The sequence below is a fragment of the Augochlora pura genome, chromosome 10 (genome assembly GCF_028453695.1).
Source record: "Augochlora pura isolate Apur16 chromosome 10, APUR_v2.2.1, whole genome shotgun sequence".
Taxonomy (NCBI): Eukaryota; Metazoa; Arthropoda; class Insecta; order Hymenoptera; family Halictidae; genus Augochlora; species Augochlora pura.
Window position 1 is genome coordinate 20,827,372 of NC_135781.1, and position 27,474 is coordinate 20,854,845.

At 43.6% G+C, this 27,474-nt stretch overlaps 1 protein-coding gene across 1 annotated transcript in view; it reads left to right on the plus strand.

The window, feature by feature from the left end:
* LOC144475941 (latrophilin Cirl) overlaps positions 1-27,474 on the plus strand; it is a 579,657-nt gene that overhangs the window by 503,194 nt on the left and 48,989 nt on the right. The window contains exon 4 of the mRNA XM_078192398.1: positions 18,686-18,872. Coding sequence (XP_078048524.1) covers positions 18,686-18,872 — 187 coding nt within the window. The remainder of the gene's footprint in view (positions 1-18,685; positions 18,873-27,474) is intronic.

Consider the following 27,474-nt stretch of genomic DNA (forward strand, 5'->3'; position numbering starts at 1 on the left):
CCCCAATAAGAGCTTGAGCAAACTATCGATCTACGAATCATGAAGACGATTGATTTTATGAATCATTTGAAGATTGCTATAATGAAGACGTTGCATAAATGATCCTGAAATTGTCCATTGAAAATGCGCGACTGCGTTTTTTTTATTCGATATTCTTTTTTCTTAACTTTTCTCTGCCTATTATTTGTTTGCATATATCTCTGACCTGTTGCTTAGCCTCGTAGCGGTTCGATATTGTGATTTAGCAAACAAAATGCAAAATGGTCACGGTTACCCGACTTTAACATTCAGGAAATAATATTCGGCTGCATGGAAACGGTGATGGACAGTCGTCCGTCACGTTGCCCCGTAAAATGCTATCGGTTAATCCATATTACCCTGCTCCGTGGAAAAGCGAACGGTGGTAGACAAGGGAGGAACAGGGCACATTGTTTCTTTAATTAACTCGTGTCGCGGGTATCAAAGCACGGCCGCGTTTACGAGTTGCCTCGCCGGGGACACGTGCTACGTTTATTAGCCCCCGTCGACGGTCTTTGACCCGTGGAGGCGTCGTACCCAGCATCCCCCGGGCGACACCGAGTGCGGTTCACGCTAAGAACGCTGGTTCTATCGTCGTTTCTTACGGGCACGCCGACGTGGAGAACGATATACGTCGATCCTCCTGGAAACTCGATACGAGTAGTATCTCAGGAAGACGTACGACCGATCGGAACTGGCCTCGGAGACCGGTCCCTCGGGTCCGGGTCCCTCGCGAGTCCTCTGCGTACAATTACCCGCCATCTCACCCTTCATCTAGCCCTCGCTTCTCCCGCCGAGACCTTCGGCCAATCAGCCTCGAATTAAGTCCTCTCAAATTCCTTCTTTACTCATATGGGTCCGGAGTTGCATCTAATTTAATACCCGTAGTCAATAGATACCGTAATACCGCCGCAAACATTTCTCCTTGATGTAATGCATAGTTCGATAATTATATGTATCGCATATAATGTGGGAATAATATGTTAAATAGATAGTGATATAGATAGCGATATGCAAACGGCAGTTTGCAGTAGTACTAATTATTTACTAGTGTCCGTGCAAGGTGATATAAGTTACAAGTCAAATCAATTGCTTCCAGAGAGTTTGTTAAAACAAATAAGTGGCACGTTAACTTTTCTGTAGATCGATGAGAGAACAGGTTTAGATTTTTCTGAAGCAATTTTCTTGTTTCGAAATTTGTACTATGCTGACATAAAGAGCAGGAAATTTCATGATACTCGATAATCACATTTAACAATAAAATGTGTTTCATAATCTTAAATTACGAGCGTGCGACACTACATACTTTCAGCATTTTCTACAATTTTCTACAATTCTAGTCACATTTTTAATCTGTCTTCCGAAGGACGCCGAAAGCAATAGAGTAATTCGATAGAGGAATGGGATGGAGAGTTATTACGTGTATGGGTATATTATCAGTGACTCCTTTCGTAAATAAAGTATGATTGAAGTGCCAAATATAATTCGTAGTAAATTACCACAAATGTTTATCAGCCGCAAATATTAACAGGCGCCTCGACGTTCGCGAAGCAATTCATGCTAATTAAGCACGTCGAAGAGAAATTATTGCGTCGCATCAGCGGCATGATCACATTTTGAATAAGAATGGCATTTTATGAGGGCTTCCCGGACAATTTAACCATACAGAATTTTCGCGCGAGAATGCCATGAATGCATAAAATCTGCAGTCTATTCATACAATGCCGGATGAATTTCCAGGAATTGAAATTTAACTCTGAAATTAAAAGTTCGTCTCTCCCTCCGATTGTATTACAACTCGCTGTATTTGTTTAAAATATGAAATTACGAGTCAAACGAAATTCGTTGAATTAACGTGTAGCCCCAAAATTAATGTCTGCCATAAATATCCGCGAACGGATTTCCGTGGGGGTGGAACCGAAGCATCGATAACGTTAAAAAAAAAGGATAGAACGATTTACACTGATTATCCGGTGGAATCTCTGAATTGCTTCAGAACGACAGACACAATTTCGCAGCTCGTGGAAGAAAAGTGACGAGGCCGGCCGGGAAACGGGGGCTAATTAAACAAAATTCCTCGTCGGCGCATGAGGGAACAATCCGCGGGTAATGAAATTAGCCAAGAATTTTGTAATTACCAAGTAGAATGATCTCCGAGCAAAGAGTTCTTTGATAACGAATATTAAAATCCTAATACAGGTGCGGGTGTCCGTGTGTTAATACACATTCCTCGTACCTGCCGCCGCCGGGGGTGGTTTCGCGACCGTTCGACAGGATCCGTGGGACGAATGAGGGACCCGAAAGCCTGACAGAGACTCAAAATATGAAAATTTAACAATTCGTGATTATCTATCAGTAAATTATAGTTAAGGATCATAGAAGATAAATATAGTTTACGGATAGTTAAGGAATTGAGAGTTAAGAATTAAAAGAGTATGTTCGGCGTCATTTCTATTCAAACTTGATATTACTATAAATTATTATTCAGTTTGGTTATAGAATGAAAAATAAATATTCTAATAAGTGTATATTTACAAGTATGTGACAATATTTGCCAATCAAATTAACATGTCTTGTTCGTGAACAGCGAAGGATTGATTATACATATATCGTGGTGTTTAGAGAATAACGGAATTCTTAATTATAATAAAAATAATACAATTTTTATCCATTCGCATGGTTCAAGTTTAAAGTTCAGTTTTAATGATTTTTAATCTCGACCTGACCATGACGCTGCAATATTTTCGTTCATTTACGATTGTATAGAATGCATATGTTTAATCACTGTTAGTAAATTACAGCGTTGTTAAGATCGAAGCAGAAAAAGATTACAAGTTCACAATAAATGCAATCTCTTCCGAAGGAACTAGATCATCTGTAAATATAATATAAATATTTAGAATCATAAACACTATAAATTATAAGTTTTTGAACAGTATTACATTATATGGTTAGAAGTCATTATAAATTATAAATAACAGTAAGAAGTTCATTACTTTTGTCATTTCATTATTGGTTTGTGTTAACATATTTCAATCACATGCTACTTTGTTACAATAACGGAACTACACAATTTAAACCAGGTTTTCGGAACTCCGGCTCCCCTGCGAGTCCTGCCAGGGGCAGTTTCTTTTCGGCGTGGTAATAACCTCGAGCGGAGTCGGCGCGCGGCTCGGAACGGCTTGGAACGACACGAAATTTTCCGTCTGTTCGAGCCCACCCGCCTCCGCACGCTCCCACGCCGTAGCGCGGAAGAATATCCGATAAATCCGTCCTCCGGTGTACTTGCCGACGTCTCCGATGTCAAAGCTTTCGAGTGGAGTGCGCTCGTCGTCGCAGAGAGGGTTAAGCCCGGCGTGTGTGCCCGTCCGTGTTCGTGAGACGACGATGGGGTGGCGCGGGTGTGCGCGCGGTGGAAAAAAGACGGAAAGAAAAACGACGGAGAAAAAGAGGAAAATGGGTTGTGGGGGTGGCAGGGGGGCAGGGGGGCAGGGGGGCCTAGCTCTTTTCAGGTGTACGCGTGTCTACGCGCGTGTGCGAACGCCGCGGAGCGAGGATCAACGTAACGAGATCCCGCGCCACACACGCGGCCCCCACCGATTCAGACGATCTCATTTAATGAAGTGTACCTCGCAATTATGTCGCTCGTGATAGCCGTAAACGCGCGTTAGACATCTCTGTCTTTCCACCGGTACTGCCCTACTCGTCGAGAGAGCTAGCTTTCCACTTTCTCTACGTCCGTCTGTCTGCGACTTCGTCGAACTACCCCCACGCCCCGGCCTGCGTGCCCACCCTCGCGAAGAGACTGCACACTCGAGTATCTGAATTAATCAAGATATATATGTATATATGTATATATACGCGCTCTGGGACGATTTTTTCCTGGCGCGTTCGGCGCACAATCGTCCTTTTGTTCCAGCCTGGTCTCCGGGAAATTTATGAGAGCCGCTCTCCTCCTTCTTCTCACCCTCCCTCCCCCTCCCCCCCTCTCTCTCTCTCTCTCTCTGTTTCGCTTGCGCAACCATCCCATCTCCTACCCTTCACCTGCGCGCGCCCCTTTTGTCCCAGGAAATTAATTCGTAATGCAGTTAGCCCGCACGTAAACGCCTCCTTCGATACGCGCCGTCGAAGAATTTTAATAACCTTTAATTGGCGGACGCTCCGCGGCCTCGAAACCGCTTTGAAACTCCTCTACGCGAGAGACTTTTGAATAACGGCTACAGACCTACCACACAGTTTTCGGAGAATGAAATGTTGCTTTGTATGATTTATTGTCACTGCATTCAATTTCGATGAGACTAGAATCGATGTTATTATCAGGACGATATTATTGCGCTATGTTTTAAGATTTTGAGGAAATATTTAAGATTCCGATGAGAATTTCGTCTATTGTAGACATATTAATTACACGTGTAATCAACCCTCAATTGTGGACACAGGTTCGTTGTCAATCCTAATATCTGCAATATATCTTATATTTGAGTTCCGTGTACTGATAAAAACGGGTAACCGAATATTCTCTATGTCTTTGTACATGGATTAAAATGCGGTTATTAATTACAAGCGTATCACGAGTTCTAAATACACGTCTAAGTCATTATCTCTGATCCCTTGTAAATTCCTTTTTCGATTCTGCAAAGAATGTAACAGAAAACAAAGGAGGTTGTCATAAAAAATTCGTTGAAATCAGCAATCTAATAATGTTAAAAGAATGCAAATAATAATTGCATGCTTTTGTAATTATAGATTAAATTGTTACAAAACAAGTAAAATTAGAAATTAAAAAATAAATAAAAAATTAAATTATTACAGGCAGTGATTGAAAGAGAATATTAGCGACACAAAACGGAGTAGCAAAACGTAAAAATCGAGAGGAGAATTCAACGTCCACGGAAATGTTCGTTCGCTATATCCGCCACTAATCGTGTCAGCGGGAAAGAAATATGGCGCCGTATTTTATATCGTCGACGAAATTAGAAAAATCCCGTGATCCGCGGAAAGCCTGTCCGACGTCACGCCTCGGCCGGTTTTCATTGAAAAAAAAACTCGAAAACAGAGGAAAAAGGCGAGCAAAATTGCTTCTCGCGAGCCGACGCGGCGAGGCGCGGCGTTCCGTAGGCGCTGAAACGACGCTTTGCATACAAAGCATATTCCCGCGGTCGGCACCGATGGCCGTCCATTACATGATTCCGGTCAAAGGCGGCCAATTACAGCGTCGAAACAGCGGCTAGAGGCGTCAGGGGCGTTTCGCGATCTCGCAGCTCGCTCGCGGTGCTCGAAAATTGCCGGTCGATCGTTCCGTTCTCCGTCCCTTCGGATAAAGACAGAGCGATTCTCTCCGGCGTGGGGCAAAAAGGGGGCGAGAGAGATCGGGGAACCAAAAAAGAAGTCCGAAAAGAGAGGGAGGGAAGCGTGCGTGCGGGAAGTGCGAATAAAAAGGAGGGCGAACCTAAGGAACAGAGACAAGACGAGAGAGGTAGACAGAAAAAGAATAAGAGGGTTAGTGAGTTAGCGAGAGAAAGAGGAGAGGGGAGAACGATCGGCGACGACAACGGCATTCCGCGAAATGTCATTTCCATCGCGTCGGTCATCGATCAAGCGACGCACGCCGAGTACGGTAACTGATATCGACAGGGTCGGACGACGGCACCGACGTCCGCCATGAGTGACGTCTCGCGACCGGTGTCCATCCTCTATGTGAAATTTTTTTCTCTCCTCTTCTCCGGTCGGGAACGACAGTAACGATTTTTCGTTCCTCTCGCTCGCGCCCTCGAGAGCCCGTTTACCCGTGACCGGCCATGTCGCCTGTCATGTAACACGAATCGAATTTGACGTTGTAAAATGCGGGCCACGATGATTATTAGCGAAATGGGAGCCGTGTAAAGGATGTTCCCGAGAGAGCTGCTCTTTACCCACCGTCTCACCGGCGCGACTCGGCGCCGCTGGGCTACCGGAGCTTGTCGGCGCGCGGAATCTTCGCTCTGGACGAAAGTAATGCCGTTCGACAGATTAAAATTTTCTTGAAAACCTGTGCCAATCGCTAATCTGACGGAGGAACGAAGATCGAGGATCCAGTGTTCGTCGCAGGCACAGGGATAATTGTGCTGATTCGATCGAGCGGTGTCTCTTGTTCTCCGTGAAATGTTGAATTTTATTTTCCTAAAGACGTAAGCTCCTGGCGGAGATCTCGTCCCGGAGGGCCGGAAGGTCCAATTAATGTCACTGAGTCTGCAGCATCCGAGACGAGAACCTGAATTATGAATTATGATCGACGATCGCGAGAAGATCGCCGGCGTTCCACATAATTCGTTGATAGTACTCGTCCGAGTGATAACATTGGCGTTCCGGAATGGCGAAGGGACACAATGAAAATATTATGAATGGGAGATGTACGAAACGTGATCGCTAAATAAGCCAGATACCTATGAGCTGTCTCGTGTTACCGGCCACTATCTCAGATGACGTCATCGTGAACCGTGAAAAGTACGCGATAGGATGTACGGCACGGTTTCTTATTTCCGTTCGTTGCATCTGCCACCCGCTCTCCCCCCTCGCGGTAAATGATCCGAGCGGTGTGGCGAGAACAATGGTGGCGAGGCAAGAAGACGCGATCGTCGATATCCCGTTCGCCCGATCAGGAATTAAACCGTCGGGACCGGTCGCGTCGTCTCGCGGGCTGTAACTTATGCCCCCACGTGCCTTCTTAAGCACGAAATTACAACCGGATTGCATTATCCGAGGGCGCGGACGAGGGCAGCGCGTGGCGAATTAACCAAGACTTCATAAATACCGTTCCATTACTCACGGAATGTAATTACCATTCGCGTTTAATCGCGTGTCTTTCGCGGCGGAGCTCGCGATCCACCGGGATCGAACTTTTCGAATATTTCTGTCGAGGGCTAATTAAGCCTGGCGCGCGACGTATCGTTATTGGCGAGGAATTTCATTTCGCGATGACAAACAGTCCATCACCCTTGCCACTTCAATGAGTAATCGAGCTCCGGCTCGAGATAATTGTAATCTACGACGTCTTGTCTGTGTAAACATTTCTTGCTTGTGACTACACCCGTTGGATCGCGTGGGAGTCATTACATGGACGCATTGAGGCATTTTACAATTTGAAAAATGAAGGCTCTCCAAATTTTAGCTGCACAATTGACCGTTACACAGTCATGGATATGTATGTAGAATTTGTATTCCGATAGTCACCACTGTATTCGATTCATAGGTTTCGTGTCACGTGTACCATCGATGGTACGTGTTCACATGTTTAATTAAATACGCTGAAAAATTAGTTTATAACAAATTTAGAACCAAAGAAATAATTTTCACTATTGAAATGAGTTGTAATAAGTATGTTCATTGCTGTATATACAATATTTAATATTTACACATAATGTATTAAGTGTTAGTAAAATATCAAACAGCCAGTGTAAAGTCGAGTAAAAACTGCTCGACACGGAACTCTATATAATTAATACTGTTGCAATAACAACCGTAAAAATTTTATAAAATTGAAGTATTTTGTTTAATACAATAAAAGTTGCAGAGTGGTGAAGTCGGTCACTGTGGGGTTACCAATTGCTGTACCTTTCCTTTGCTTTCGAACATAATTAACTTTATACTTATCGAATAAAATGTATTCAATTCTTTTTATTAAAAAACTAAACAAAATGAAAGAATTAAACGATGTAATATGTCTTATTCTATACATATAAAATTAATTATGCTTGAAAACAAACCAGAAGCGCAATGATTGATCACCTTGTAGTAATCGACTCCTCTATCTATGGCATTCATTATTTTTTCAACGTTCTTACTTTTCGTGGATTTTATGAAATTACAAAGACATAAAAATTAATTTTCAAATCTGAATAAATAATTCCGAAACTTACGTATGGGTGATGTGTCAGTCAAGGTGTTAAACTTACGTCTGCTAATTTAACATCCAAAATTAAGCAACTGCTAATTTTCTACTATCAAATGTTTCCCACCAATTAAAAAAAAAAAATAGAGAAGTAGTGAAAATTTGGGGGTATGACCATGGAGAGGTTCGATCGGATGGGAAATTCCGTGGACCTGGCGAGATAATTGATTGGCGGGTCCGAGGAGGGCCGAGAAACGGTGGATAATTGCTGACACCGGCTTCCAAAGCCGGTCGACGCTCTTTTCTATCTGCTCCTTATAATTTATTCGACCGCTATAAATCAGTCGAGTGCGACGAGACTGCGACGTGCAACAGGCCGACCATGTAAATGCCGATGCACCGAGCGTATCCGCGTATAAACACACACGCTTACCAGCACACACGCGATCCGAGGAGCGGAGCGCGTGCAGCATCAGACAGCAGGTCCTTCCACCGTGAATTGATAATGTAATTAGAGCGGCGAAAAAGGATTAGCTTGAATTAGAAATCCCGCCGACACGGTCGACTCCGTTCGACAAGAGGGCGGTAGGGGACGGGGAGGTGGAAGGGCGAGAGAGTCTTGTGGCGGAGACACAAGCGGAACGGAGGCGCAGAGGGACGAAGCGAGAGCGAGACGAAGAGAACGAAGAACGTAACCGAGGCAAGTCTCCGCGGAGGACTTTGATTTATGCGTCCCGGGAGCGCTTCACGGAGTGCAGCAACCGTGTGCAGCAAAGCCGAGCCCAAAGACGCATGGCCAACCGGACGAGCCAGCGCACCGACGCCGAACTCGCGTCTCTATAATGTTGCTCTCGATCGATAGTCGCGAGACCGTGGCGAACTCGGCTCCTCTTTTTGCTTCGGCTGCGCTGTGGACGCTCCGTCGCGCGTTGATGCGCGAAAGAGAAACATTTTTCCCCGATCTCGGAGAATTTCAGTCCTGTTCCCATCCCCTTCTACGCTCGACCGCCGGGAGACGGAAAAATAATTAACGGTGCGTTACGCTGCGCGAATTTCGCTGCACAAACTCGCCGCGGAAATTCTTTATTCCGAGTTCGCCGCTCGACGCGTTTTTACTCTCTCGCTCCCGCCCGACCCGGTGCCTGCATCGGCAAATGGGAGAATTTGTTAACTGGCTGGATGGAGAAGGACGAATTGTTCGTCGAATAAACGCGAAAATTCGGATAACAGGCTAATTTGTGCGTGGCCCTCCTGTTTGGCGTCTATTGTGCGAGTGGAATTGTATCTGCTAATTAACGATAGGTAAACACGGTTCTGTTCTAGGCACGTTGTTACTGGCTCGTTTAGAGGAATTAGATGTATCTCGTCGAGCTACTCTAACAGGCCAAATCTGTGTGCAAGAAAATACACAAAAATAATAAGTATAACAAAATATTCTGACACGTTCAGATAGTTAGCGACTCTTGCTTGGCATGTTACGTTTTGCTAAATATATCTCGTTTATTCGCGCATGTAGGAGAAAAAGCAGTTCGAATAACCAAAGGGTTTCGATAATAGCGGTTCATTAGTTATCCCTCCCAACGTGTTATTATTAATTCCCGAGAAAGCGTGTATTGTAATTTTACCATTGGACGACTGTATTTTAACAACATCTATGGAAATATAAAACAATCGTTGTTTTTAAAAATTAATGTCTCATGTTACGAACAATTACCCCTTCTGCTGCTCCTATATGTGGTTGATGGAATTATTTAAAATTTAATTCTGCATATTTAATTGTTACGTTAGTCCATTACAATTTCTTAATTATGTTAGCATTTGCAAGAGGTGAGAATGTTGAAAAAGTAATTGACGTGATGAAACTTTGCTATGCAATTTTAATTTAGTCGAATAGAATATTTTAATCTTATGAAATTTTTAAGATCTTTAATGCGACGAATAACGCTGATGGTATTTTGATAGCCAAGTTGCAGCCACAGAATTTTAACAAAATCGCAATGTTTTATGCAATCAAATTAAAGCAGACAAATAATGTTTCCCATTTAAGCAAATAATACTGTCAGCCACGTGCGGATGCCGTAACTATAACGTGTTAAATGTCTGTCGAGCGAGTGCAGCAGCGATTATGACCGTTCCCATCGACTCCGGTTTCTTCCCACGCTCGGAATCGGCTCGTCCCGCCCCTCGAATCCGCGAAAATCGTATCTGATGTTGGAGGGGGTGGCTGTCGGGCAACAATGGCCGCACAGTGTTTCAACGAGGCATCACCCACGGCGAGCGTGTACACCGTGGCGAAGGTTTCGAGGTCTAAGACCGCATCAGGCTGACGACATCCCGCTGTTAGGTCGGCCCTTTCAAGTCGGCCGCCGCGGCAGCGGGAGGCACAGCTCGCCGGACCTCCGATATATTATTACCCGTAGTCATTAATGGTAAACTGCGATTCTCCTCTTTTCTCTCCACGCGCCGTCCACATGGAACGGCCAGGCCGGCCGCGGCGAGAGAAAGAGGAGGTTACGGCCGCGTCCCGTGTCTCGCAGCCGGCCCGACGAATCTCGAATTAATCGAAAAATATCGAATGGTTTATTGGCGATACGTTCGACCTGGTCGTGTGATGGAGTAGAGCGGATAATTAATTATCCCCCTCGGTGAGGCTAATACGGGGGTACTCGGAATTCCTCCTGCCCCGTCTGCAGCGCCCGTACCACCTCCCATCCCTCGCCACGAACCGTTCCTGTGGTTTGTTTTGCCCGGGAGAACGATGCGATATTTAATTGCGCGGCGGATTCGTTCGCTCGCCGGGCGCATCCATCGCCGATTGGCCACGTTTCACCAATTCCTTGGTCCCCGTTGATTATTTATCGTGGACCACAAATCGCCGGTATTTTTTTTAGCTCCCGACACATTCCCGAATAGATCGCAGGAATTAAACATGGATCCGGTCGCCGGTGATCGTCTAGAACGTTGTCCATCGTCGCTCGCGGAATTATTCAGCCGCGCACGAACTTCGTTTCACAGAGCCTCGCGCTCCCGTCCGGTCAATAATAAATTGAATCGGGAAACAGCCTACCGACTTACTCTATGATCAGCCAGCGCAATGCTCGCAAGGGTGCGCACGCTTTACCGTTAAGAAGACGTTACGTTCAATTTCGCAGCGCTCTCTAGTCGGTGGACATTCATTTTTCATTCTTATCTTCTCTCGAGAAACAATTACAAAGAACGTTTCAACTGGAAGCAAATCTTTCGTCCGCGTTAACACCTGCGACGCCGGGTGCTCGTAATAAGGTTGTCGTTCGACGGCATAAAAGTACTCGACGCGAAAGATGAATTTATTAAAAAGTCCGTCGTGTCAGCATTCTCTTTGGTGTGCGTGTTTGCATTAAGAATCGCGATCCGTGGTGGTGGACTATCAGCCGTGCTGGAGATCTGAAGCATTTTCGCTCCGTTCCCGTTTAAAAGCTCCGAACAGTCGCCGGAGAGGTGTTTCATTCTATGTGGAGCACGGGTTGTTAAAGATGTCGCGGAAGATCAAAGATATCGCGTTAATTAATTACAATCCACGGAGAGCCGAGGGTCCGGGTGAAATTAACGATGGTTTTTACTTTGCGGAACGCAGCCACGGATTCTGTGGGCATTGTGGCCCCATTGTTTACGTGTCAGTCGCGCGGCCGCAAAGCGAGGACGGAGAAAGGGAGCGCAATGCGCGAAGCGCCGCGAGGGACGATTGCGATTCACGCGAACAGCGAAATTGAAGTGCACTTTCGCGCGCGCGCGCGCCCTCTGTCGAGCCGTTTTTCCGCGTCCCGTGATTCCCGTCGCTCCGGCTGCCACGAAAGAATTTCTTCGTCGGAAAAACGCGCGAACGGCGAAGATAATGACGATGTACAGGGCGCGCGATAACTTGGGTCGTCGTCCCGACGACGAGCGATACCGGAGTCTACCATCTTTTCAACGGAGTTCTCTCGCGTCTGACCCTCGTATCGCACTTTGACGGAGTGCATTCGAATGAATGCAGCGAAAAGTTTTTAACGAGTGCACTCTCCGGCTGCAATGCCCCGCTGCATCTCGCGAAAATGACGCCGACGCGGCGTTCGGTGAAAAATATTCAACCGCAATCACTGCCCTCTCTCTCTCTCTCTCTCTCTCTCTCTCTCTCTCTCTTTTTCCTTTTTCTCGCCGTAGACTTCTTCGCAGACTAGGAATTACATGAAAATTTATGACACTCTAGTCCTGCGTCTGCAGCATCTTGCATAATATAGGAGACCCGGCAATCATGGCATCCGATGACCTTTCGACGCGGACACGTAACTCTAAACAACAATTCTCGAGAAACTCGCGGGAAATCTTAACCCTTTACACTCTACTGTACCCTCTAAGGGGACTCGAACAGATACTGCAATACGCAGTTACTTATATATTACAGAATGGTGATTCGGATCGCATAATTGTATGTCACTCGTTTAATTAGCAATAATTTCCATTGCAAGCGAAAATAATGACCAAACTGGAATATATGCCCAGACAGTTCTCTTTTCATTGGAAACAAGAATAAAAGAAATGGAAAATATATTGTATGTAAGAGAGAGCGAGAGAGAGAGAGAGTATTTAAATTGTGACAATTATTTCTTGTGTTTAAATCGTGAAATGACTTATCCCATTTTAATTTGAATGTTCTTGTCCTTAAACATTATTCTTCGTTAAGAGAAAAATTTCATAAAATTATTGTAAATAAATTATGCAGAATGTTGGACACTTTCAAAATTTAAATGTAATGCTTTGCAACTATTACAATCTTGTAATCGTTCTATACAAGTTCTATACACATTCTTGTAGAATGTACAATATTCGTATAATTATCGTATAATTTCCCAGATTTATGGTACACTACATGGTCTAGAATCCTTATGTATAAATATATTCTAAATTGAATTTATTTCTGTAATAAAATTTCTACGGAAATTATCTAAACGAAGCCAGAAAGAAAAACAAAACATTTGCATTTATCGCGTGTCTACAGTTTTGTTTGAATACTGAAATAAGGGTAACCAAAGAATAATACTCAATTTTAGCCTCCATAAAGTGTAGGAATGATCTAAAATATTTTTGTTACTTCATGTTACTCGGTTAGTTTCATATTTATGCAGTGAATTCACGTTCGATTCTGTTCAATTCTGCTCCCCTCCATGCAATTTTGAAATGGACAGCGACAAGAGACGACGAGGGTAGTTTAGCTCGAATTGCTGGCAGCCTGGTAAAAGTTAGCGAGTGTAACGACTCGACGATCGACCGTCTCGTTGAAGTAAATTTTTCAACAAGTGGTTAGCTCGCTTGAAAAGACAAGCGGCGTGAGCTCGGCCTTGTTCAGGCCCAGTTTGCACTCGGACGTGTAAAACCGTAAGGTCTGAGCTCCCTCGAACACCGTTCTACAAAGGCACGCACCCAAACAAGAAAAAATTCCAAAGCGACCGGTGACAAAGGGGGCAGAAGTGCGAGAGCCTGTCGGTTCGCACGAGGAAGCTGCTGCGCGCTGTGTTCCCTTACGTCAGCTTGAACGCGGCCTTTTTTTCGGGCAGCCTCCAGGTCCGAGGTGCACCGAGAGAATGCACCGGTTGCAGGCGCAGCTGCGTGCGACACGCGGCCGCGGTTAAGACGCGCTCGTTTCACGGAACCGAGGCCCGTACGAGGCCCTGTTGTTTGCAGTAGCGGTTTTTATCGGGTCCAACCGCGTCCTACACGATGCTCGGCCCCTGTCCTTCTCGCCGCCGATGTTGATCGAGCCACGATCACGCCGAATATCGATTACCCGTCGTTTACGACGTCACCGAGACACGCTTAATTAACGCCGGACAAACTGCATCGGGCAACTAACGCGGCCAGTTAACCCGCTCGACCAACCTCCAATTACTTCTCGATGGAAAAAGACATTTTCCAGGCTGGGAGATCGACGGGGCTCCTTCGTGAACAAAGTTTGAATTGTTTTAAAATTTCTCCCTTCAGTTCCTTTTGTTAATCAAAGTTGAAATTTTAATGTTTTCACATTGATCTGACTAAAAATATTCGAGCAAAGATTTAGAAACTACACTATAATACAGTGCCTTTAAGCCTAGTATAGAGGATTTTTCAACAGAACCTCTATAGGACTACGTCAATGTACAAGTGTATAGCAATAATCTACAAAACATCGTTGAACTGAAAAATAAGAATCCGATAAATCATTGAAGAGATCTAGCAATCATTGCGCAAAGATGTCACAAACTATCTAGGAAAAAGGGTGACAGAGTGCAAGAATAGTTTGGATAGTCATTTGATCACAATTGTATTCCATGCATAATTGGAAACGATCGTATCAAAATTATGATTAAAATAAATATCGAATTTAATATCGACGGCTCTTGCTGAAAGACCCCTTTGCGAAGAGATAAAACAGTTGCTATGAAAATACAAAAGAAATTATTTTCTTTGCAAAGTTTAATTAAACTGATTTCATAAGACAATGCTTAAAACGTTATGTAAGTCTAACACATGGCTTGGATCGTATAGATCTGAAAAGCGATGGAAGGGTTGCAAGCGATTCTGTTATTGAAGATCACAGGTAAGGCGTTAACTCGGCCTTGACATTACAGAAAACACGATTTTTTCGATCGCCGTCTGCTCATTCTACCGTGACCGGCGATTTTGTTCCCGTTTGAGACGAATACACTTTGTGATCTTTTACGACCGAGCGAACGAAGCATCGGGTACCGTGAAATCGGCATTTGAACGTGCCGCTCGGCCAATGCCCGGTTTTTTGCTGCTACTCATTCTATGCGCTTCTCTCCTTGAAACGGATTACACGACTGCGTCACCTTTGGCGCCGTGATTTTCGGTCCCTAATTCGTTTGAACTAACGACTTGCTCGATTCCTGTCACCGTTTACCCTTTGCTGTCGAAACTGTTTCTTTTCTTCTTGTTCAGAATTTGTCGCCACGTTACAAAATTTAACCGTATTCCCATATACAAATTTGCAGTTCAGTAGTAACAGTTAGGATATGTTGAAGTTGTTCTAACGTACAAAAGTAGCACAGTGAAAAGATAGAGAAAAAAACTACTCCTAAAATTTCCATCAAATCTAAGTAATTCGCTTATTGAAACTAAAACTAGAAAGTGAACATTTATTACAGTGGATGTTATTTTAATCCTTCACGTTCACGCGGCACTCGTTAAGGTCATCAAATCTAGAGAGTATACTGCGAGATCGTCTTTCATTATTGATCTAACCGGATCGCAGTGTAATTATTTCAAGATGCCAGCGTAATACCGTATAGATCAGCACAATAAATAACTATTAATGCGAAAGGTAGTGTCGAGTTTAGAACGATATACGACTGCAAAGGGTTGAAGTAAGCAAAGGATCGGGACTGGATGTTTAGCAAATTAGGATCGGAAAATGTTGCTCCAAAATCGACTTTGCTGACGGAGTTTGGAGGTTGCAGTAAAACTGATCGTGATCGGAGGCATAATTAGGTTGCCGACGAGGAAATCGTGGCCGGTGATGTATCGTATTTCAGCAAGAAATCCATCGTCGGCGGATCGTTCGCGGAAAGTCCTAACAGCGCTCTAAAATGGCATTGCGGCGCGTCGGTATGGAACTAATGAACTCACGACGGGGCTTTCACGGACAGAGTTATTACAGCCCCCCTCCCTGAGCGTAGAGCGTGCAGCTCCGCTCGTCGTTGCCCCTGTGCTAGTCCTCCGCTTCGTTCCCCGAGGTACACTTCTCTCGCCGGCGATCTTCCTTCTCCGAGACGTATCCCCGCCTGCGCCCTTCGTCACCGACCCGGACACCATGGCTGACCAGTATTATGGCAGATCTATCGCTCCTCCGTCTAAGTAAGCCCGGACCTAGTTTTACGAGCCTTTCTTCTGGCTGTTATTCTTCTTAGCAGCTCTTTTTATCTCGTCCGGGCATCTTTCACTGCGCTCCCCCTGTGCACTGCTGTTTGCAGTTGCCCGGCGAGTCGCAATTGCCGCTGCTACACGGCATTGTATCTGCCAATGAACGGCGAACCGCGAGACCTGAAATTCGAGCTATTTTCTGAAAATACAGCTCGACCGCTGTCAATCCACGCGATCGCGTTCCCGATTCGTTACACCACGCTTTCACTTCTGTTCCCATTATTATTTCAAACCGTCTGTAACCGCTTCCACCTGTCAGTTCGGCTCAAAAACTTCGCGAAACCAGCTATGGATTACCCCCGGAATGAGAAGAAATGCCGTGACAGTGGCGTGCCGCAGTATACAATGCTTTCTCCAAATAAAAATTAGATGCTAATTCGCAAGTTGCTTGAAACAGTTTCATAAATCCTCTGTTACATAAGGAGACATTGCTCTCGTTTGATATGTCCGAAGTAACAAACCCATCAACGAAAATATGACATCGAGGGAACTCGGGAAAATAGCTACTCTGTTCAACAAAAATTATTGCCAGAGTTTTGTGATTTAACATTCTATAGCACCCCTTTCCATAGTAGCGACGCGGTGACAGATATAGGGATTTTCAGGAACCCTTTAAAAATGGCGACTAAATATAATGCATGAATCAACATTTTCGAGGTATTTGCGATTACATTATACGGGCGGAAAATGATGAGCAGTTGGACGGCCGTGATAGCTTAATTACTTTAAAGCAGTTGGCCGACGAGCGGAAGATCCGGGTAAAGATTCTCAATTAGTCGGCTCCATCTTTTCCAATAAATGGAGAAATTGACAAGCCAAGAAACAAAATCCCAAAAATACACAGTCCACGGAATCACAGTTGCCTCAGCTCTCGACTCATAACACTGCCGTCAATTATCTGTGAACAGTTGGCTGCATAATTGTTTTCCTCGCCAAAGTAGTGCTCGCTCATTTCACGGGGACGGAAGAGAATTACCCGGCAGTCTGTGCTCCGAAAGAATCCGCCACTCGAGTCACGATGTGCCGACGAAGAAAAAGGAGCCTTGTCCTGGAAGTGGAGGTTCCGGTGTCGCGGAGGACTTTTCCTCGTAAGAAGTCGCGTGAAGAATTCGCTAATTTGCTTTGAAAAGAGATCTCCGGCCGGCAGATTTTCCGCGGGATAAATTCCTCGGGTCGAGGATCGACAAAGGTGAAGCTGACTATCAAGCCTCTCTCTCCCCCCACTCCTCTCTTTCTCTCTCCCGACAACGGTTCATTGTTCGCGACCCCCATGTACGCTCCCATACACCGGTGCCCTTTATCTTAATTCCATTACACTTGGCGACGAGACGCGACGCGGCCTACGAACCGCGTCCCGGTAATGCATCCCCTAACTCGCTACCCTCTCCGACAATCTCGCTACTGTGACTCTGTGCGAGCTACTTTGACGTGTCCTTGACTCGCGCCGCTTGGAAACCTCGACCCTCTTCTACCTTGGGCTACAGGGTCCTCATTCACCGCCGGCTATGCGAGCCCTCTAAAGGCCTATCGCTAACCGTCGACTCCTGGCTACGGTGTTTCATACGTTTTCCCCATTGTCTGGCGACTAATTAGCCCTTCGTCTCGCGAACAGACTTCCAGGTAAATAATACACGATACGTCGTTCGAGGGACTCTTTAGCTTGACCACCTGGGTTTCGCGGGAGCTCCGTTAGACAGAGAAAATTGTGAACAATCGAACAATTCGTTTATCATTATAATTATTTGCACATCGGACGTGACAAATAGTCTTGTTACCTATAAAGACGTACACGATGATAATATTTTTACAAATTCCGAAATGAGAAGACTTAGCACAAACTTGTGGAAGGATTGAGCCGTTTCTAAGGATCTTTTGACATCTCCATAATCTAGAGCACTTTAACGTGTTCCTTTACAATTATATCTACGATTTTCATGAAACGTATTCGACATATGGTAGTTGTTTATTCCACTCGTATGCTTCAAGTCAGAACAACAAAAATACATTTTCGGAAAACAAACTATCTTGTCAAAGATAGCCATTAAATCGCATCTGGGTCAAAATATTCGAAAAGGTATTGAAAGTAGTTAATAGAATACTGTTTATATAAAGCAATATTCTAAGATTTATTTGATGTCATAGAAATAAGTACATGTATTGAAAATTTTTATCTATATTGTGGTAAATAAAATGATTAATTGATATAGTATCTTATTAAGATGTATTAATAATGCAAATAATTATTTGAAACAGAAATTTATCTAACGATATTACTGTTAATTATTTCGAATTATCAATATTTATGAGAAAATAAACCAGCGGAAAATGTTTAAACATATTGTTTCGGAAAAATAGCTTTTTCTCACATTTCTCTTAATTAATGCATGTAATTTGAATACGAATGTGAAGCCATACTAGGTTGACAACATTTCATGGAGATAATATAAAGAAAATATTTACTTCAGTCAAGTGCATCGTATTTTAAAATATATATGTTAAATACTTTTTCCATATTTGTAAAATCAGTTAAGTTTATCAACTAGGCATGCCATTTAATACAGAAATAATTGACAAGCCCAAAGAAAGCATATGGGACACAGAAGGGAGAAACAGTATTTGCAGATAAATGTATTTCTTAGTAGAAATATTTGTACCCGGGCCTGATTGCAGTGAACGTCCTATCTTTCGAGTAGACGGTAAATGCAGTCTGGATAATAATTAATGTGATCAATGGGAACAAGGGGATTTCGTGGGTTATTCGTGCGATACCGTTCCGTTACCAGTGGGTATCGCGTCTAAACGTGCTCGTCCGCGACACGAGGGTCTGGCACGAGTCGCAGCAACCTAACGAGCTTGTTTCTGTTACAGAGAGGTACGACACGGCGTACGCCTGCGAGGGCAAAACACTGTTCATCGAGTGCGGCGAGGGAAAGCTGATCCATCTCATCAGAGCGAACTACGGGAGGTTCTCGATAACGATATGCAACGAGCACGGGAACACCGACTGGAGCGTCAACTGCATGTCGGCCAAGTCCTTCCGTGTGCTGAACAGCGAGTAAGTTTTTCCATCGGCGTCCTTGCTTCCCACGTATGTATGTACGAGCGCGCGCACACACACACGAACGAGATCCTCGACACAGACACACACGATCCATCCCCTTTTGCGCGAGCGTCCCGTGAAGGAGAAGCGTCGAGGAATCGAAGCCGCGCCGCTGTCTCGTCGTCGATACCGAATTCCTGTTCGAGCCGAGTCGAGAACCGAGTATGGACCCGTCCAGAAGGGTACGGAGAAACGTACGAACGCAGCGAAGAAAAATTGAGGACGCGCCGCAGACATTTTCTATCGTTAATGAGTCGAACAGCACCAATTAAAGGAGACGTCTGAGATCCGATCGAGCGCAGATCGCGCTTGTCACTCGGTCCCAGGGTTATCGAGCGAGATCCGACTTTCCACGAGGATCGATATCTAACCGGCGAAGCTTTTACGGCTGCTCCTCCGTTCGAGATATCCAGCCATGACACCTGGAAGCCCGGGCTCGTTCCCTCGCGGTAACGAGAAACGCTTCCTGCAACCACCGCGCAGCACCGTGTATATCGATCATAGTCTTCCGATGACCTTGGACGCGGAGGCCGATCTATACGATCTATCTGCCTCGAATCGAGATCCGATCTCTCTCCCCTTGCGCAGGAGCGATTGGAAAGCACGATCGACCGGCCGCGGTCGATGAAAAATTATTAACTGTCGAGTATGCGGAAATTCGACTCGGCAGATTTCGCGCCGCAGAAACCGTGCCCCGCGCTTTAATCAGGTAAACGTTCTCTTCGTTTCGTACGCGGCGATGGTTTTCTTAAATCGAATGATAAAAAGGATAAATTCATGGAACAGTTACGTCGAAAACGCTCACTTCAAAACGTAAATGCTCGTGAAAGAGTTTTAGATATCTAAGGATATACGGAATATAGGATAAGTGTGTCAATCATTGTGCCCTTACAATAATTTTATTTGCATAAAAAAACGACATTATTTAATTAATGACATCGAATATTTTAAATGAAATTTCATTTGTAATGTTTATAATCGAATCGAAACTAATTTTTGGTACAAACGTAATGTTTTGAAATTTCTGATAATTGCTTCATTTGTTTTTGTCTCGATCTCGTTTTAAAATTTTAAAAACACGTTGCAGAGGAAAAGAGAAAATCATACAAAAATGATACTTTTGAAAATAAAGGAATAAACTATTAAGTTTATAAAGCTCGTCTAAATTATGAGAAATGAATAATGTAATCGAATTCGTAGATATATTCATTATTTAATGTAATTCAGCAATTGAAATTGGTTTCCAATCAAGGCAAACCATGTGCTAAATCTAACTTTACTTTTTTGTGCCGTCAAATATGTTGTATATGCTACACGTGATTTTCTTTCCTATTTTGAATAATATCGCAAGTATTGGAATGTATATAATAAATTATGTCACCTAAATTTTAAACAATTTTCGAAGTTTAATATTTACCTAAAATCGATCACAGTAATTAAATCATGGCAATTACATCAGTGTGCAAAAATTGACGACGAATAACTAGATCAGTGGACAGAAATTGATGCACGGTAAACTACAAAAGGCTCGGTAACTGGCACACAGTAATTAACTTTTCATCTCTTTAAGGACACAGTTAACCGCTTCGAAACTATTTTGCATATTTCGTTAAAACTGTTGCATTCTTTATACATTTCAATTGTGGAAAAACTCGTACTTCTATAAACGATATCAACGTATAATTGAAATATTTTAGGAAGTACGATGTAGGTAAAGAAGCTATTTATTTTGTCGAAAACATTGATTGTTCCTATAATCGGCACAATAATTGACATACGTACCTGTAAAATAATAACTTTTGTAAGAATTTCTCTCGATCAACATAATTACAACAGAACGTCATGGTTTTAATCTTGAAAGGTTTTTCTTAACAAAATTCAAAATTAGTGTCGGAAAAGTGTCAAAGTGTTTCGGAGAAATTTCATTTCTAGTACGTTTTACGAGCGGTCTGCATATTTTCTTGTACTGCACTTTCACTGTTGGAATGCAACTTTTTACGAACTAAATAATCTGTTAGTTTTTAATACAGCCAGTTCGAATAACGTGCTAGGGATGCCATCTGCGTCGGAAACCCGCGAATAAAATATTTGACCGCGTTCAGATGATAATGATATCGAAATTTCCAACGTTTCCTTCAAAACCTGACACTCGTCAATCACGCAGCGGTTGATAAAATTTCAATCATTGAGATATTGCTCGCGGCGTTGATCATGAGGTAATAAAAGTCGAGATATGTTCAATTAAATACTCTCGCTCTGAAATAATTCTTCGCATGCTGGAGGAGCATTCGTTTGCTGTTTATTGGTTCCCACCGATATTAACAAACATAAACGTGACGCGCGATTTGAAGGAGTGATCGTGATCGTTCCGTGACGCGTCGTACTATAATTTTGCGAAATGATCGCGATAAGGAATTCCGACGGCGAGCTTCTTCCTCGACGCAGTATTCTTTTCCATCACATATCCTTCATTTCAGAGAATGGCGGAGTGTTATCCGATTAAATATTAATGGACTGCAGATCTTCCGCGTATACTCATCAAATCTTACGGACTGTTCATAAAAATGTTCATGATCATAAACATTCGTGTGTTGAAAATAAAAGTTATTACCTTGCATAGTGGCATAACGATTCCTGACATACTGATATAATTAGACTACCAAGTGTTGTCAAATCAAAATTTAAACAAAGACTATGTACTATTCCTATCATGAAACTATTAATTACTATTTTTACGAACGCGCGAACATCCGCATTCCACTGACCATTAAAATGTAACAATCGAGTCGATTGCCGGTTGCATTCTTGGTGTAACTAGTCGACGATTAAAGAGAGCAGGCAATCGACTGTTGCACACATTTTCATCGCAGCGAATCGGATCGCACTTCGCCAGTATCTGCCCACGAAAATGGAGCAAAGAGCATGGAGTCGAGATCGCAAGGAAATTTATGGAGCTGGGTGGGATTCGATAAGTAAAGGGAAGGGGATGTGTCCAGAGAAGAAAGGAAAATGAGGAAGGAGTGGACGGCTTCATATGGTCTGGCGAACTGGCCAATTGCTTGACCATTGAAGGGCGTATTTCGCGGCGGATCAGAGCGATAGGAAGAATCGCAAACTCAGCGATCGCTTCTCTATCCCGGTCCCCGCGAACATCCACTCTATTTCCTTCGATCTCTGTGTCTGTGTGCTTCGGAACATACACGTACAAACGTACACACACACACACACACCAGGCGTTGCCACACATCGAATGGCACGCGTGGTCACGCGTATCTCACACGATCATCCACATCCTACGAGATCCCTCGACCCAATCCGACCAAATGTCCAGCGAATTCCTGATTCTATTCTTTTTTTTCTCGTGTGTTTGTTTGGTCTTCGTTGTCCGAAGAATCGCTACGGTATCGGTGGACCAGTCCATTGGTTCGAGTTCTAGGATCCAAGAGAGACGGAGAAAAGAATCGAGAGATAGAGAGAACTTCGCGTGTTATTTTTTGGTGGTTCTTGGCTAGCTGACGCCAGGCTTGGGCACTGTTTCAGTTAAATATTTGGAAAGATGCTGCCTTCAATTTTATACCATTTCGTTGGCTTCGTCTATTAACACTTTGATTGTCACAGCAGAAGTAGACAAATTTTATAATATCAAACCACTTTATTTAGATAAATTAAAATAATAATCTTTATTCGCTTCACGGGATGAACCCTTTGTTATACGTAACACGAAAATACAATAGCAAATCAAACCGAGTGCAAACAACGAAAAAAAAGAGTAACAGAAATCCAAGTATCTGAAAACTAAAGTATGTCTTATTCTGACTTTGAAAGTAGACTGACTCTGTTCAACTAATTCAATCGAGGAATTCATGATTCAGACATTAAGGAGTCAATGTACGTGCTGTAAATAAATTTCTGGTAACATTGAGTTGATATTTAAATTTATTAACATCATCGATAAAAAGATTAAGGTCGCTGGTATAAGTTTGTTAAGAGAAATCGAAACGCAAAATAATGAGGTGAAATATCCCATTGTTAAAATTAATCGATTTGGTAACACTAGGGTTGTTCACTCTGCCATTAATAATTGGTTAGCTGACTTTTAACTAATATTGATCATTTGCCCAAGCCTGGAAGGATATTGATGACGTTTCGAATCCAGCTAGTAGATTACAAAGAGGCGACCGGTGTGAAAGTTAGACGAAACGATCGCAGTGACGAATCGGAATCGCGTCCGGTAAAGTTTATCGTCACGGCTCGCCGGATAAGAAACGAGCCTCAGAGCTCTCGCCGATTATATCACTGAGACTCGTAAGAAAGCGCGTCGTAACCGCGCGCAAGAACTACCAAGGTCGCGTTAACATCAAATTGCGGCTGCTTACCAGCTCGAGCACCTTTTCAAGAAAAACGCGTTTCAAGTTGGAGCACCGTCTAAGGACCCGGCCGGGGTAATAACTTTCCGATTAACTTTAACTGGAGAAGTTCCGTCGCGACGCGCCGAGTCGCATCGACGGATCCTTCTACACACATACATACACACAGAGAGAGAGAGAGAGAAATACGCGCGCGAGTCGACCGCACGCCCGCTCGCTCGCGCACGCGTTTCGCAAGACGAGTCGGAGGAGTTCGACGTCAATTTAACTCCTTCCCGCGGAATCGATCGGGGAGATCGCTGATCGCAATCTATCCCTGACGTACGCTCGTGCTCTCTCTATCTCTCTCTCTCTCTCTCTCTCTCTCTATCTCCGTCTCTCATTAGTCTCTTTTTCTCTTTGTCGTGTCGCAAAAGTACGTTCCGTGGGACCAAGAAGTTTCGCAAAACAGGATTCGCCGATATCCGAAGCATTCGAAAGAGAATACCAAAGTGTTTAACCCTGCTACGGTCCTCGGCGGAGCCGTACGTTCTGAACAGTATTGAGAAACGCGGAGAACTCGGTAGAAAAATAGATGTCGGAGAGTATTGGCTCGGAGGACGTAGCAGGGTTGAGGAACCGGGGAAGACGGTTCTCGGCGAGCGGAATTTTTGCGCCGAAACCCGAGCGATTTTCAAGCCGGATCCGATGTCGCTGATCGTCCTTCTCTCTTTTCCAAGAGAACGACTTTAATCGAGTTCGCGGATCCGCCTTTATCAGCACGGGAGCGGACACTGGAATAAATGATTATCGTTATCTTTGACGCGTACCCTCGCTGGGGAACCGTCCGATCTGGTGGACTTCCGGCGAAACGAGAATCAACGGTGCCACGGCGCCACGCAATGTTTGACCGCTCCATAGACACGGTTGAGAAGAGATCAATCGATCTCTCTCGCGGTCTATAAATCACTGGATCCTTCGTTTCCCCTTGAAACGATAAAAATGGCAAGTTCGAGACTCGGTAGAGAGAGATCCGTTGACTTCGTCTCGACCACGGCGATAAACGGATTTCAAATTCTTCGAGGTTTCGTTCTACGAGTTACATTTCCGCTATACTTTCAACAGCTTTCTTTGTGTTACACTATCCTTCTCTGTTAATCCATTGTAACTGTTTCCGTCCTATTCTAACACAGGGTGTGGTTTTCACGCGAGGTGCAACAATCCCCATGGAAGTTCACACGCACGTACGAGCTCGCTTGAAACACTTAACGCAAGGTGTTCTCTGGGTGCCTCCGTTGTGTTTCGCTCGAAAAGACCCTTTGTCGTAGTGCTCCCAGCAAGTACAGAGATCCTACTATCGCCCGCTGCCACGCGAGCATTTGTTACTTATCGAAATAACGGAATTGCTTTACGTCCGACTCAAATTTTGAGCACGGCTAGTCGATCCGAATGGAAATCCTCGCGCGGCAGCGAGCGTTATCCGCTCTAACACTCCTCCTTAACACGGTGCCCCTGGGAACCTACTGGGAAGGTAAGCAAAATGGAGCAAGCGTATCCTAAGTGCCAGGGGACAAGTAGTTCGCAGTGATTCTCCCGGCGGCGGCGGCAACTACTCGCTCTACCGCTCTCTTTTCTCGCAAACTAGCAATAGCCAACTCCTGTTAACGCATCTACGTTAAAGGCCCTCCTCAATTTGACGGTTTATCAAAGTCATTTTCTATCTCCGTTTCCATTTTCTTGGACCTTAATATTTTGTGACAAACCTCTTAGCTACAGCACTTGTTATATATTACAATGTATGTAATTATATATCATCATGTTTCACTTGTTCATCTTGTGTACAATGAGAATTTCTTTAAAAACTTCCAAAGCGACCGCAATTTCTTGTATAATTGAACAAATTATTTGCATTAATCTCACGTAACAATTCCCTTTGAAATTGTTATTTAAAAGAAAATTGTTAAGCTTATTTTACAGACAGCTCAAACATTAAAAGATCTATTAACAAGCTTGCCGTAAATGAAGTGCTTTGACGCATAAGAATAAAACTATTTCTAATTGCATCTTTATTCGACTGTAATTTTATTTTAACGTAAGCTTAATTAAGTGTATAGTCATCGTGATACATTAAATTCGGTTTTATTCACTGTAGCTGAGAGGTTAAACGTTTGTTCTAATGCCGATATAACTGTCCGAGAATATTATTGTCTATACTCACAAAAGGAGTGCATTCTTCAAATGCTAATTACAGTGGAGTATCCTTAAACGAGTTAATTTGTTCTAGTACCTCATCGATTATAGACTACTATCAGAGTAGTACTAAAGAATGTTATTACCAAATATACGGTAGAGTTATTACTGAATACAACGATTTCATGCAAAATAGGATAAGTATAAAATGAAATAAAAAATACGAGAGCATGCAAATACGCACTAGATAAATTTAATTTATTATTTTTATATATTAGACATTGAACATGCATATAAATTTATTTGTATAGTTCGTTGTAACATTCATTCGTTGTAGAATACCCCACTGTAATACCCAGACTGCAGATCCTATATATTGACGACAAAAATGAGTAGCTACAATTTGAAATGGATAAATTAAAAGAATTGCAAAACGAAAGAGTATTAATTTAAATCTATTGAAATTATTAAAGAAAGAGCAAAATCCCCAAATGGGTCCCGTTATTTGCACAAAATTCGATGAAGTGTGATACAAAGATCCGCAGTCTATTAACTTCAGGATTCTAATACGTAACGATGGTCTTTAAAAGAATTCACAAAAATCGTCTAACAATCGAAACGTCAAATTGAGGAGATCCCGTAATCTCTGCGTAGCGATGCCGGTGCTGATCTGTCTCTTTCTCTCTTACCGTTAGCACAGCTTCCGCGTTGATTCCGTGAATCTTCCTCGCTCGGAACGGGCGGGGGGGGGGGGTGGGTGGGTGGAGCAGAGGCACCGAAAGACCGACACGGGAGCGTCTAATGCCATAGTGGTAGCCAACGAAGCCAGCCGTTGGCCAGAAATTTCGTTCGGGAATTCGGTTTAATCGGCGCGGAAAGGACCGATCGCGGATTAACGCGCCGGGGAACAAAGCCTGTTTCGGAACCGGCGAATTGACGCGCGTTAGAGACTGGTTGGTTAGTAGCAGATTTATCAGGGGGCGGGGGCGACCGAGCCGGCCCAGTCCGGGCCGGGCCACGTCCGAGATTACGATTTAAGTGAAACCGGGACGGGGTCGAGAGGACGGCTTTCGCCTGGAACGATTAATGAAATTGAATGGCCGGGGGTCGGCAGCGAAATTCCGTCTGCGGAATTAATGACAGCCCGTTGCGTAACCGTGGAAATGTTCATTACACCGTTGAGAAATGACGCGCGCGTTAGTGGATTTTCCACTCTTAATCTGCCAACGCCCGGGAACCGGAGCAATTAGATCGGAAAAGAACGACCAATTCGCGGGGCCACCGGCTTTAAACGCGGAAATTAGTTCCATTACGCGTCGCGTTCACCCTCGATCGATGGGCCTGTCACTCTGACCTCCGCTGAACCTATATCAGATCGCTTCAATTTTTACTTATCGTCTGAAGTTTTACAAGAATTTTCTCGTTTTACCTTTTGTAGTTTCGATCAGATGTGAATCGTATTCAAACAAAATAATTTCGGGACTGAAATAGTTTACTGTTACCATCATTCTCATATGCAGTTTTCTTTTCTACTCGTCGTGCCAATATTATCTTCACGGTTCCACTGATTAGAATATTTTCGATGACAATAATATCTTAGAAAGAAAAAACAGTGCATATTTAGAGCAGAATTCTATTCCTCCATCACGAATCAAACCTGTCAAGAAGGTCAATAGATCAACTTGTTCTAAACGTGACTGACGTATGTTACTAAAGAACGATAACAGAACCAAATTTATTTAGACTTTCTAATCAACTACGATTGTAGTATGTGGCTGAACGAATTTCTTATATTATAATTAATAATTAAATAAGTGAAAAATTATTTTTAATTATCATACCGTTCGTTTTTATTTCAAAAGAGATATATTGAAAATTTATGTACATGTAGAGTTTAATTGTTAGCTCAACGATCGAGGGTTCGCCTATGAATAAAATTTCGTAAGATCAGACTGGATTTCCTGCGAGATTTTGCAATTTTCGAATCGAGAAAAATATGAGACCGTAATTGAATAATCGCC